The following is a 12,726-nucleotide window of genomic DNA, read 5'->3' as shown; positions in this document are numbered from 1 at the left end:
ACAAAGACGTCTTAAATTTCTTTAATTTTCTTTCATTTTCATTAAATTTATTCCCAAATATAAAGTAAAGTATGATTTTAATAAGTTGTTAATATATTCGGGGATAATCAGTCCGGAATATTATCAAAGAGCGGGCCCGTCCTATATTTTTCACTTATGTATGGAAAAAAAAGCACGGCCACCTGCGAAGGCGAATTTCTCCAAATATAAGTCGCAGGTCGCTTGATGACCGTTAAGACTTCCGATTGTCGAGCAAAGATATCCACAGGGGCATCCAAGTGTGTACATTTCCGGACGACAAGTAGCCTGGTGGGGGGCCAGGCCGCAACTTATACTGCGGCGGCAGGTGGGGCACTGACCCTTCTTCACCGGCTTCAAATTATACACTCCTCTCTTAATATTCCGAGCAATATGCTTCCACAACCCAATCAGAGTATCTTTTCTTGATTTCTCGAAAACCACAGGATTCTCATTCCTAGTCAGTTTTTTTGGTGGTCCCTTCTCCTGGCGTTGCCCATTCCGATTCTGGGCCACCTCTCCCATGCGGTTGCCAACTTCATAACGCATCGGTTCAGACTTGATTGCCAAACGCTTCTGTTTTTCATATATATCATTTAGATCCCACCGCGCGTGTGGTTGGGATTTCTTTTGCTGACTTGGTCCTGGTGGCGAAACTATATCGCTCTTTTTGGCACGTGAATGAGAAACTTCCTCCTGAATCATTGGAGAAACTTGGACGTTCGATCTGGCCTGCTGTTGGCCTACAACTCTCGGTTTGGCCTGTTGTTGGGATGACTCTCCCTGATGTGGTGGAACGTGAGTCACTTGCTGGGGATTCAAAGGGCCCACTCGCATTGCTGGTGGAGAATGCGATGGCCCCTGCTGGGGTTGGGCAATCGGCGGATCAACTTGTTGGCCAGTCGGCGGGGCAATGGAGGCACGAGCATATGGGTGATCACCTTGACGGTTTCGCTCAGAAGGCACCTGCTGTTGTGGCGAAGAAGACTGCCGGGGTACCACGTTCTGCCGAAGTGTTGCAAATAATATCTTATTGTGTTGGAATACATTCTCCGCGAAGACAATAAACTAAGCACTCACCTGGGATTGTCCTTCATCCTGCCGTGCTACCCTTTCCTCCAGCAGCTTGTGATAGCAATGTAAAACACAATTATGTGAAGTCATCCTTGCATTCCAAAAACTGGACAAGATTTGAACAAAAGCGTGCGAGTGGCGCTGCTCGCGTCAAAAAGAAAATCTTCATAAATTCTGCCCGTATGGCCACACTAAACCTTTCTATCGATAACACAGCCAATAAATTCTTAAATTCAAAATATTACATGCCACATGTTAGCTTATTTTCGTTAACCTAATTTTGTACTCAAGTCCTTGACCTTTAAACACTGCTGACGAATGGTAACCAACTGGCGAAGTCCACGTCTTCAAAATCTTTTTCTTTAAAAAATGAATTTAAACACGCAGTGTTTTAATTTCTTACAAGTTTTATGTCACAACAAGAAGTTTAAAAAACGACTCTGTCATTCAAAGGAAATGGCATTGCCGCATTTGAATGCAACCAAGTGTGGCAACACTGAATTAAAATGGCGGTCATTATTAAAATTAATTATAGGTCCATGTGCTATATATTCCATTCAATAATGAATTTTATAAAAATTATAATTTTATAATTGTTTAATATGTATTGCATTTTATTAAAATCACATCTTATACGTAATGGCCATAGTCGTCACGTTGTAAACGTAAGAAAATGTTGAGGAACGTTTCCCAGGGCTGCCACTACGTAACGGATAACGAAACCAAGCAACCAAAAAAAATAAGGACATTATTATTATTAGGAATTAATTAAAGCTATGCATAGAAAGCTTACTACTTAACACCAAATAAAAAATAAAATATAAACTAAATACAAAAAATGAATGCTATGTTAGGTGTGGCAAGTTTGAAATTATTATCGTGAGGACAAACATCACGAAAAGCACGAAAAGGATACGGCAAATAAGGAAGAAGAAGCATGTAGCAGGACGAAAAGGAACACATGTTCGCGCAAAATCGATTACTAAACTTAAAAGGTAAACTGAAAAAACGGAAAACGAAAAATTACAACGCTATCGGCCATTAGTTAAATCCCACTGTTTCCGAAAGATTAAGAACAAAGGGTTTCCTGTAAGAGCCAGGACTCCTTGGAAAATGGGTATTACGGAAACGGCAGCAACAACCACAACAACAACCGGAATGGGAGCGGCAAACGCCGTGGAGGGCAAACAAATCCTGTCGCTCGAGGCGTTCCAGGATATTTTCAAACACGTGGAACCGGAAGTGCAGATTGATGCCTTTGAGGTAAGCACTTTAGTGGGGGCGCTTAACCTGAGGTTAACTTTCGGCTGTGACATAATTCGCCCCATTCTCCTATTCCAGCTGACCCAGGGCTCCGACCGGGGTGACAACTATACGGCCGCCTTGTATCGCATAAAGCTCACTGGGAAACGGCGGGATCTTAAGTGGGAACAGAACGTCATCTGCAAGGTGATGCCGGAAAGCCTGGTCGCCCGGGAGGCCTACAAGAGCGACAAGCTCTTCCGGTGAGTGCTCCATGTTCCATTATATGATCCTTAATAATTCCTTGACATACCTCTTCTATAGCAACGAGGTGGAGTTCTACACCACCATCATGCCGGAGCTGCTTAAGTTCCAGGCCAGCAAAACGGAACAGGACACTCCTGTGTTCAATGCCATCCCCAAGTGCTATTCGGCCAGGCATGATCTGCTTATAATGGGTAACTATCACTCTTGGTTTGTCCCTAGAAAGGATTCCGATTTACTTTAAAAGTGTAATACATTTTTTAATCATTAACACATTACATAAATTTTATTTTAAATATACTAAGTTCTTATTGAGTAAACGTGGTCATAAAGGTTGGTCTGTGCTGGCTTAAATTTAAGAGTTCCAAACTCTTAAGCCCGATTGTTCGATCACTGAATAAATTAAATTTGAATATTTTCTGCGCATAAGAATATTTTCTTCAGACAGGTTTATATATATTACGCTTAATATAAATGACTTTCCTGAATTTTACTTAAAATGTATTAAAGAATATCTCAAAATTTTCTCCAGAGGATCTTCGCGAACGGGGCTTCCAGATGTCCGACCGCCACAAAGGCCTCAGTCTGGAGGAGACGCAGTCCGTCCTGCTGCAGGTGGCCCAGCTGCACGCCCTCAGTCTGGCTTACAAGTTCGAAAATCCGTTGGACTTCAGCAAGCTGTGCAGCGTGATCAGCGAGGGTATCTTCTGCACGGACAATACGAGTTGGTATCGCAACTACTACGAGCGCCTCACCAAGAACGCCATTCAGATGGTGTCCGAGGTGCTGCCGGCGGACTCCAAATATGTCCTGGCCATCAGTAAATTTGCCGAGAGCTCCTCCTTCTTTGGCCGGATGGTTCAGTTGGCCAGCGCCGAGTCGCCTTTATCGGCCATTTGCCATGGAGACTGTTGGGTCAACAACTTTCTGTACCACTACGACCCAGAGGATCCGCAGCGGGTGCTGGAGGTGGCCCTGCTCGACTTCCAGCTGATACGCTACAGCTCCATTGCCCTGGACATTGCCAATCTGCTGTACTGCTGCACCACCAAGGAAATGCGGGATGCCCAGCTGCAGAATCTGCTCAAGACCTACACACAGGAGCTGTTCCGATGGCTGCAAATCCTGTGCACAAATTTGCCCGACCACTGCGACACATTGGAGAAGCTGCAGGATCTGTAAGGATATGATTACGATACAGAGATAAGTTAATTGATATATTTCCTCTTTAGTTTTGCCGAGGAGCTGAAGACTTACGGACGCTTTGCTCTTGGCCTGGCCATGGATATCCTTCCCATCAGCACGTGCTCCTCGGAAGATGCTCCGGATATGTACTTAAAACGAAGCGACGAACTCGAGGAGGATGTGGGCGCGCCCACGCTCAACTTTCCACCCAACGATCTGTGCCGCAAGAAAATGTCCGAGATAGTCATCGATATGGTGGATCGGGACATGCTCTAGGCCCCACTGCAGCGGAAATGGAATGCTTGCTGTCTGCCCAAAACACCAATTACAAATAATATACCAGCTCAGATAGCGTGCTCCAGTTGATTCTCACTTAACCCTTAGTTATATGCAAGTTAGTGAATATTACCAGAGGCTTAGCAAGACTTTGTACGTTTAGGGTACTAACCACCGCTATAATTTATGTTATGATTCCATGGCAGCCAATTTCGTGGCCCTGCGACCCGGATTGAACTTTGTGTAGTCGGAGTTAACACTTCCCAGTATGACTTATTTATTTTAACCCTATGTTTTAATTGTGTGCAAACCAATCGATGCCAAAATAGTGTATTAGATTTTCTTGGTTCTATCTTTCTTCCTGATCCCCGTTTTCAAATAAGAATCGAACTATGCAAAACAGGCATTGGTAAAATTTCCATTGCTTTAATATTATGGAAATGGAACTGGGCACAGGGCCTTGAAATACGACAGGAATTGTGACAGTGCAGTACTTGATCTAGCCGTAGCTAAAATGAACAATACATTTGTTGAACTTAGCTCAAAGAATCCAGACAATAGAAAAAGCATGTCTAGGCGTATTGTGTTTTTCTAAAGTATTCTTTACACAAAGTAATAAACTATAAATGAAGAGTATGATTCCTTGCCTTAAATTAGTAATCCGCCTTGGCAGTCCACGTAGCTTTGTTGCCCATGACGCCCTTGTCGCAGTTCTCTCGCAGGAACTTCAGGCCAGCTTCGATGGATCGCTCGAGATCGGCCTGGGATTTGGGCCGTTTCGCAGCAGGCGGAGCAGTCGAGACATCCAATCCAGGGGGCGGAGGTATTGCAGCACCCAGACCACGAACTGATGTGCTGGGTTCTCCATCATAATTGTCTTCCTTGTAGGTGCTATAGTTCCGCCGCTGAAACTTCTTCTCCTGTTTGGTGCTATGGAAGTTGTTGAACTCCGGCTCCTGGCTGCTGTGCCACGATGGAGACGGAGGCGGTGGCATGCTGCTGAAGTTGCTGCGCTTGAGGGGAACCTGCTCCGGCATGGGTGCAAACTCTGTCTGTCGCTGGGCCCGCTGCTTCTCGTTCCACTCCTCCTGGGACATGGGCAGCCGTTCGGATCTATAATTCCACTCCTCCTCGGTTGATTCGTCGCCATCTGAGTCACCTCGCTTGCGCACACCAGGCTTATCTTTGTCCCAATCACGTACATGATCCTTTCGTAGTTCCTCCAGTTCAGCCTCCTCCTTGGCCTTCGCTTTCTCAATGGCCGCCTTCTTCTCCAGCTCCTCCCGCTCTCGTTCTGCGGCTTCGGTCGCTGATTCATCCTTCTTCTGCTGCTCCTCCCGCTCGTACTCCTCCTTGCTGATTGGTGGCAAGCCGTTGCGCGCTCGTATCCTGTTTTTGGCTGCAAGCACGCGATCGGCCACCAGACTGTCTCGCTTCGCTCTCATCTCGTCCCGTCGCGTTTGCTCCGCAGTCGTTTCCTTGCGAGCCATTTCCAGGTCCAGCTGCTGCTTTTTGCGCTCCTCCTCGTCCGTGGAAAAGGCATAGTAGCCAGCGCCGTGGGTGCGCGCCTCGTCGAAGAAGACATCCTGGTAATGGACATCGGGTTTCTCAACATTTTCAATCTCCTTGCGCTCCCAGTTCAAGCGCTGCTCATCGTGCTTGGTCATGGTCGACAGGGCATCGCTGAAAACGCTTTCCGAAGGCCGTGGGCCAAAGCAGGACTCAGCGTCGTCGTCATTGTCGCTATTGTGGGCTCTGTCCTGGTCGCGACTTCCTTTCGTATCTATCATCCAGTTGGCCTTGGTCTGATCTATGCGCTCCGGCATGCTTTCGGCCAGTTGGCGATCGCGCTTCTGGGCCTCCTTTAGGTCCTTCCTAAGACACTTTCTGGTGCGGCCAAGGCAATCAATGTACTCCACCTCGTCATCGTCCTGGACTTGTTCGTCACCGCTGGAACTGCTGCTGCTTAGCCGCTGGCGTGGATCGCCCCTCAGTGCAGACGGCTCCTGGTCCGCCTCCTGCTTCTTGCGGTTGAACATCACAAGGAAGTTGTCATCGGAGTTGAGGGTGCCGCCAGAGCGGCTCATCCGGTCATAGAACTTGCTCTTGGCCTCCAGGACGCGCCGCGACTTGTCCAGCTGGGCATGGTCCTCCGCCTCGTACACCTTGGCGCCATCGTTGCTGCTCCCGACCTTCTTGTAACCCCGATCTTGGGATTCCACCTTTTCGGTGCTGCTTTTGCTGGGCCGGAAATCGGTGGTGGATGCCTGCGTGGCCTTGGCCACCCTGACCTCATGCTGCTTCCTTAGGAGTTCCGCCTTCAGGCTGAGCAGCGAGGATAAATTCACACTGATGGCTTTGTTTGGATCGTTCATAGCAAATTTTAAACTAAAATAAAAAACAGCTGTGGAAGAAGAAGAAGAACTGTAGCTTATACACTGTAAGAAATACAGCAAAGTGGGTCCCGTTTTTGAACTTTATAAATGTTATTATTTAGAATTAAATTGAGATTATAAAATGTATTTATTCATGATCAAAAGAATATGTATAAACTTAAACTATTGACTAACATTATCAATTTAATTAAAAAAATATTACTAGTTGTTGAGATTCTCAACTTTAATCAAGTCTATAAGAAATTCAGTATTACAGATGAGGTTCTATAACTAAGTTATTTAGTAAAAAATAAAATAATAAAAACAAATAAACATTTAGATACTGATACTATTTTGTTTTGTGTGTAACTGAACGTCCTAAGGAACGGCCACACTAAGCGAACTGCCAAGAAGAAGCAACGTGTTTATTTACCTTTTGGAATGTCGAACTCTGGAGAGGATTTCCAGGTGGTAACGCGCAAAAAATGGATGGCCCGGAAGTGCCTGAGGCGGCGGGATCGCCACAAATCCGAGAGCGATTACTTAATCGACTGCCCGGATGTGAATGTGGAGAAATTTCAGCCGTGAGCATATAAAGAAGACCAAAGGAACTGGTCCTAAACCTTGCACCACTTTCAGACGCCTGGAGACCTTGTGCGCGGATATGCGCCAGAGCGACTACTTCCTGGTGGCCATAGAAGCACTGCAGCAGCAGTTGGTTGTGCTTAGAAAGCCGCTGGAACGGATTGTCTGCCTGGGTCTGGGACCGTTCTCACGCACCTACCATGCCCTCCATCAGGCTGCCTTTGTGATAGAGCTGCAGCGGCACCACAAAATCAAGGAGGCCCTCTACTTTGACCCCGTATTCAGGGACAGCGAGAAGGAACTGATCCGCATGTTCGATGGATGTTTGATGAGCGAAGACTGTGCGGGCAAACACGAGGCAACGGTGCCCACGCTCTATTATCTGCCACACTGCCCCTACGCCCTGATGCACAACATCTTGTGGTCCAACTGGAGGAGGGAGAACCTGCCCAATGTTTTCCTCATCTCGAACAGCTTCGAAATGCTTACAATGACGCCGCGAAGTCAGGATGACCACATAACAAGAATTGTCGAACATTGTAAAGAGACCACGCTGGAGGACGACTACGAGCACCACAACGTATTCAATGACTTATCGTTGCACACTTTTCCACTGGAATCCCTGCCAGCCAACGATGACGAAGTATTTTGGACACGATGCGCTCCCTTGAAGGTGAACGAGGATGAGCTGATTACGGAAGCGGAGACGACCTTTGCCGCCCTTAAGTTGGACTCGGAATAATTTAAGTTCTTGCTATTTAGTTTTTATAAGGGCACTGCAATGGAAGTTTTCATCAAAGTTTCAAAACAAATCTAATCAAATTTTAAATGGGAATTTCATTGTGGTTGCAAATTCTAATAACAAACTATTTACAATTCTATTGGTAGAGGCCTATAAATGCTGCAAGACCACCTTATCGGCAGGCTTAACTCCATATTTGTAGACCTTGTTGAGGCTTTCGGGAAAGTCGGGCAGTAGATTGTTGAAGTTCTCCACGTGATGTGTGTGTTGCTCCGTCCAGATGCCGTCGCCAGTAAAATGAAACTCAGATTCGATCAGGTAGAGGATGAGAGTCAGGATCTCGTTGTTGCTCAGTGAGTTGAAATCCGCCACTGGCAACTGAAGATCTTCTTGGGCATCTGGTTGTTGCAAAAGAAGCCACTTTTCCTCAATCCGTTTGCTGTAAAATATGGTAAAGTATTAAGAGAAATTCGATGTAATAATTTAATTGTACTCACATGGGATACAGAAGCAAGTGTATGTTGGCAAAAATCTCGTGTAGCTTAAACTTTTTGCTGCGGAGGTACTCCAGACACTGCTTCACATGCAGCAGAGGTATATGGCACCAGTTGGGATGGCGGGAGAGCAGATTGCGCAGAGTTAGTTTATCCTTGGAAAAAACGTTACCCAGGTAAACCACAATGTCGCGACCTTTGGTACGATCCGAACCATCTCTGGCAAATCTGGAATGAACAATAGGGTTAGTTGAAGGTTGGATATTAACAGAATTTAGTTACTAACTTGGCAAAAGCCTCTGAGCCGCAAGAGAGGATGTGCAGGGAAGCGCAACGAACCCTCAGCTGATTAAGGTAATCCAGACGCAGTCGCGCCTTGTTTTGATAGTGCACCAGTCTCAGTACTCGCGGATTGGTGCCCAGCACCTGAAACTCCTCGATCTCCTGCAGATCCCTGAGTCGCTCCAGCACCGTTTCCGGTCCGAGGGTTAGCACCTCCAGGCAGCGCAGAACGGCATCCTCACTAATGCCAAACGCATTGACGTATTGCAGGGTTTGCTTTAAACTATCGCAGGTGGACATGAGGATCTTGGGACGACGGAAGCCAATTTCGCGAATGTCCTGCGAGTCAATGGTAGGGATCTCCCGCAGGATGCGTCGCACATTATCAGCCTCTGAATAGAGCAGAAAGCTGTTCTTCCTTAGCCGTTCGGCGGGAAACTTGAGCTCGTTGGTCAGGAGCTCCACAGTATCCTGCATGGCGCGAAAGCTCTTGTGACGGATGCGAGAGTAGACGCGCCACAGCTTCTGCAGATCACTGTCGTCCATTTGAAGGCGTTCGCGCAGGTATGCGTTCAGCAGAGTTTGCCTCAGGCTCTTTAGCGTGATGCTTTCGCTGTCCAGCTCCCGCAAATCCACTGGCAGGGTGATTCCGTCGAATAATCCCGCCAAACGCTCCGCCACCTTCACGTCGTAGGGGATGAAGCTATGGGCCTTAAGGACTTCTATCGGCTTGTTGACCACCGTGACATATTTCGCCAGCGTTTGGACAGTCACGTTCTGGAAGCCACACTCCTGCAGCACACTGTGACGATTGGCTAGCGTGGTGGCTCCATAGTAGATGATCATGGGCTTGGCTATGATGTCGTCAACGCTGTACTCCAAGGATTTCAGCGTGTCGTAGGAGTTGAGCAGGTCCTTCCGCTTCAACGTCTTCAGTTCGGGGTGCTTCTCCAGGGCAGCCACCCAAGCTCGGTAGCTGCTACCTATAAAACACAATGTAGTCAACGTTTTAATCAACTTTAAAGAGCTGACCTACCCAGATTTTTGGCCAAATAATGCGCATTTAGGGGCTCCTCCGCCGGCATCTCAACTACCGGGCGCTTGGGCAGCTTTATCTTCTCCTGCTTACTGGATGTTCCTTTTGAACTGGCCATTCCCCGCGCCAACTGCCCCAGGCTCCGGGCCAGGAATTGGGCTTGATTCTGGCCGTTGCGCAGCATTATTATAGCATTTCTCGGGGTTTTATTTACATCCGCCGAGGAAATGTACCAACGAACATGTAACTGACATTCGTGTGAATGGCAACTGTCTTCTGGGTGAATGGTTGGCGGCTAGTGATGACATTTCAAAAAGTAATAAATACAAACCATAAAATATAAAAAATATTACAAAATGAGATAAAAAAAAACAATTAGGGACCCTTTAATTTTACAACTATTTTACTTTTTCAAAAATTGGTTTCATTTACAACAATCCATAAGCTATCGATTAAAATCTGATCTATCGATTAATCGATACCGCCACCTACGTTATCACACCCCTAGCGTACTTACACGTGCGTGCTTTCATTTTAGTTTTTGTTTCGCCTAGTTTTTAATTAAGAAAGCATTTAAATATGTCGCTTTTACGCATCAGGTAAGCTGTATACTACAAACAACCGAAATACAATCGAATACAACTATATGTACTTTCAGGAAACCCAAAACCCGCAAGGGAAAGAAGGTGCTGCTGGCCAGGGAGCCGCAACTGATTGAATCCGCCCGCATAATGCTCTTTTTGGACGGACGCAAGTGCGGTGGCAACGTGAAGCTGTGCATGAAGGATCTGCAGACGCTGAAGAAGCCGCTGGTGAAGGTCCTCAACCGCAAGAACGACATAACACCCTTTGACGATCCCTCCTCACTGGAGTTGTAAGTTGATCTAGTCTACCTTAATTTCATGATTCTTCATTATAAACTTCACACTGATCCGCAGCTTGACTATGAAGAACAATGCAGCCCTGTTCTCGTTCGGTTCCACATCAAAGAAACGACCCGACAACATCATCCTGGGTAGGATCTTCGAGAACGAGGTGCTGGATATGTTTGAACTGGGCATCAAGCGGTATCAGGCCATTTCCGAGTTCAAGAACGAAAAGATCGGAGCCTGCGTAAAGCCCTGCCTGGTGTTCAATGGACCCAAATGGGCGCAGACCGAGGAACTGAGGCGCCTTCGCAACCTGTTCATTGACACTTTCCAGCGCGAGAAAGTTGAGTCTATTCGCCTGCAGGGCATTGAACACGTCCTCAGCTTCACAGTGACCGATGACATGAACATCCTGATGCGATCCTACCGGATTCTATTGAAAAAGTCCGGCCAGAGGACGCCGCGCATCGAGCTGGAGGAGATTGGACCCTCGGTCGACTTTGCTATTCGTCGCACCAAGATTGCCAGCGAGGATCTTTACAAGCAGGCGCGCAAACAGCCCAAGCAGCTGAAGGTGGGCAAGAAGAAGAACATCAGCACGGACGCCCTGGGCAACACCAAGGGACGCGTCCATCTGGGCAAGCAGCAGACGGGCTCCATCCAGACGCGTCGCGTCAAGGCGCTGCGCAAGACGCCCGAGGAGAAGAAGGACACTCGGCAGCGCAAGAAGGTTGCCCTCAAGGCAGCCGCCGCAGAAGCTCTGGCGAACTCGAAAGGAAATCCCTTTTCTAGTTAGATTTAGTTGTAATAAATTGGTCCTGATTAAATTAGCTTTAACAAGTGTATGAGTACTGGAATCGTATATCAGTGTATGCCTTCGACTATGTTGCGGATGCGTCGCGTCTTGGACTCGGCTAGGGCGTCCTCCAGCGTTTTGATCATGTGCACCAGGCTGCTGACATCGGTCTGCACCAGCATATCCTTGCGATGCAATCGCTCGTCCTCCTGCATGGCCTTCAGCTCCTGTTCACTGCGTCCGGACATGTCCACCGCCAGCAGTTCACGGTTTTCGTTCTTCGGTTCGGTGTGCAGGTATAACTTCATGGTCACCACTACCTGACACTTCTTTAGAAGACTCCTTGAAGCAGTGCGAACCTCCAGTCGCCAGTCAAGGTTGACCAGCCGATAGGCACGTATGTTGGCCGATTTGATTGAGCCCTCCACAAAGTTTCGCTTGCTGGTGACAAACTGTTCAAGGACTTCCAGAACATCCTCGCCGAGATCGGGGAAGGTCTGGCGCAGGGTTGCCTGCATGTTAACCGTGCTACTTCCTACTCTTGTGGTAGCGCTGATGAGCAGGGATATAAGCGCCTCCACCGCCTGCTGTACAGCCTCCGGACTTTCCGAATCCGAGTACTTCTTGGCCAGCGCTTCATAGCGGTCGGGGTTGGGTCCGTTTATCAGGTAATCGAAGGCGGATTTGCACAGCTCCACCACATCGCTGGAGTGTCTTTGGAGCAGGGTCAAGTGGTCGCGTTGTTGTTGGCTTAGCCGGAGAGATGACATCTTTGTGATTCTGTGATCTAACTAAACGAAAATAAACAAGTAATTATTATTATCCAACGGGGCGGCCAAATAATTCTTCCCTCTTCACGGAAGGAAGTAACTTAATATTTAAAAAAAAAAAAAAAGTAATTATTAGGCAGTGAAACTAACTGTGGAAGCTTACCTTTAATATATTTAATTATTGGCTAAATGAAACTCCTGTTCATATCTGTAACTGCACTGTAAATGCCTTAATGTTTGTTAATTAATAAACATAAACAATCAGTGGGGGTAAAGTTTTCACCTCTTCGTCTTCTTATCTACTTAGAATTTCACTTGCAATATGACCAGACCCTTAAAATGTTTACTAATTTTTAGGCTTTTGATTATATTACTCAGAAACACTAGGTTTAGCCGGTTAAAATAAACATTTATAGGGAAAAACAAAAATAAATGTCTGCGGCTCAATTTAATAGGGTGTCTGCAACCAAGTTGGCAGTTCCCTCCGATTATTTTTGATTGTTATCGATAAGTGCAAGTTCAAATTTAAATTTTCAAATAGTTCTGTTATATACAAAGTTAAAAAAGCTTAGAAGGAATAGATCATTTCCCAAAAAGCATACATAATAGTAATAACATGATAAACAATTCAAGATCCTTTGATAAACACAACATTTTAAGTAGATAAACTCAGCAATTAAAAGCTTTTCGTTCATATAAAAGCTTTTTAGTAAAAGCA

At 46.5% G+C, this 12,726-nt stretch overlaps 7 protein-coding genes across 9 annotated transcripts; 3 read left to right on the top strand and 4 right to left on the bottom strand.

Moving 5' to 3' along the window:
• Positions 1-16: 16 nt before the first annotated feature.
• LOC139352975 (uncharacterized) lies at positions 17-1,265 on the bottom strand. The gene is made up of 2 exons (XM_070995904.1): positions 1,099-1,265; positions 17-1,023 (listed from the first exon to the last, which is right to left on the bottom strand). The coding sequence occupies exons 1-2, from the start codon at positions 1,180-1,182 to the stop codon at positions 151-153; spliced, it is 957 nt and encodes a 318-aa protein (XP_070852005.1). The 5' UTR covers positions 1,183-1,265; the 3' UTR covers positions 17-150.
• Positions 1,266-2,019: 754 nt separating this feature from the next.
• Positions 2,020-4,695, top strand: LOC108018635 (uncharacterized). The gene is made up of 5 exons (XM_065865929.2): positions 2,020-2,355; positions 2,434-2,597; positions 2,659-2,792; positions 3,131-3,776; positions 3,831-4,695. The coding sequence occupies exons 1-5, from the start codon at positions 2,206-2,208 to the stop codon at positions 4,057-4,059; spliced, it is 1,323 nt and encodes a 440-aa protein (XP_065722001.2). The 5' UTR covers positions 2,020-2,205; the 3' UTR covers positions 4,060-4,695.
• LOC108018634 (coiled-coil domain-containing protein 174) lies at positions 4,470-6,468 on the bottom strand. The gene has a single exon (XM_017086201.4). It carries the CDS (start codon positions 6,432-6,434, stop codon positions 4,713-4,715), a length of 1,722 nt encoding a protein of 573 aa, XP_016941690.4. The 5' UTR covers positions 6,435-6,468; the 3' UTR covers positions 4,470-4,712.
• A 360-nt stretch (positions 6,469-6,828) lies between these two features.
• Positions 6,829-7,848, top strand: LOC108018636 (SRR1-like protein). The gene is made up of 2 exons (XM_017086204.4): positions 6,829-7,018; positions 7,074-7,848. The coding sequence occupies exons 1-2, from the start codon at positions 6,876-6,878 to the stop codon at positions 7,759-7,761; spliced, it is 831 nt and encodes a 276-aa protein (XP_016941693.4). The 5' UTR covers positions 6,829-6,875; the 3' UTR covers positions 7,762-7,848.
• Positions 7,837-9,841, bottom strand: mTerf5 (mitochondrial transcription termination factor 5). Its single transcript, XM_070996804.1, has 4 exons — positions 9,574-9,841; positions 8,542-9,520; positions 8,259-8,483; positions 7,837-8,200 (listed from the first exon to the last, which is right to left on the bottom strand). The coding sequence occupies exons 1-4, from the start codon at positions 9,755-9,757 to the stop codon at positions 7,912-7,914; spliced, it is 1,677 nt and encodes a 558-aa protein (XP_070852905.1). The 5' UTR covers positions 9,758-9,841; the 3' UTR covers positions 7,837-7,911.
• Positions 9,842-10,048: 207 nt separating this feature from the next.
• On the top strand, positions 10,049-11,287 carry Non3 (Ribosome production factor 2-like protein Non3). Its single transcript, XM_017086205.4, has 3 exons — positions 10,049-10,172; positions 10,232-10,447; positions 10,512-11,287. Exons 1-3 carry the CDS (start codon positions 10,153-10,155, stop codon positions 11,236-11,238), a joined length of 963 nt encoding a protein of 320 aa, XP_016941694.3. The 5' UTR covers positions 10,049-10,152; the 3' UTR covers positions 11,239-11,287.
• On the bottom strand, positions 11,223-12,482 carry LOC108018638 (COMM domain-containing protein 2). 3 transcript variants are annotated; one of them, XM_065865408.2, is made up of 3 exons: positions 12,292-12,482; positions 12,172-12,227; positions 11,223-12,029 (listed from the first exon to the last, which is right to left on the bottom strand). In XM_065865408.2, the coding sequence occupies exon 3, from the start codon at positions 12,006-12,008 to the stop codon at positions 11,307-11,309; it is 702 nt and encodes a 233-aa protein (XP_065721480.2). In that variant the 5' UTR covers positions 12,009-12,029; positions 12,172-12,227; positions 12,292-12,482; the 3' UTR covers positions 11,223-11,306. The 3 variants fall into 3 exon arrangements, with proteins under 3 accessions (XP_065721480.2, XP_070851968.1, XP_065721479.2); XM_070995867.1 differs by having other exon boundaries at positions 12,172-12,237; positions 12,292-12,481; XM_065865407.2 differs by having other exon boundaries at positions 12,172-12,481.
• Positions 12,483-12,726: the final 244 nt, after the last annotated feature.

This window comes from Drosophila suzukii, chromosome 3 (genome assembly GCF_043229965.1).
Source record: "Drosophila suzukii chromosome 3, CBGP_Dsuzu_IsoJpt1.0, whole genome shotgun sequence".
Classification (NCBI taxonomy): Eukaryota; Metazoa; Arthropoda; class Insecta; order Diptera; family Drosophilidae; genus Drosophila; species Drosophila suzukii.
The sequence above is the reverse complement of the archived record's forward strand: the minus strand, read 5'-3'. Positions and strand labels throughout refer to the sequence as shown.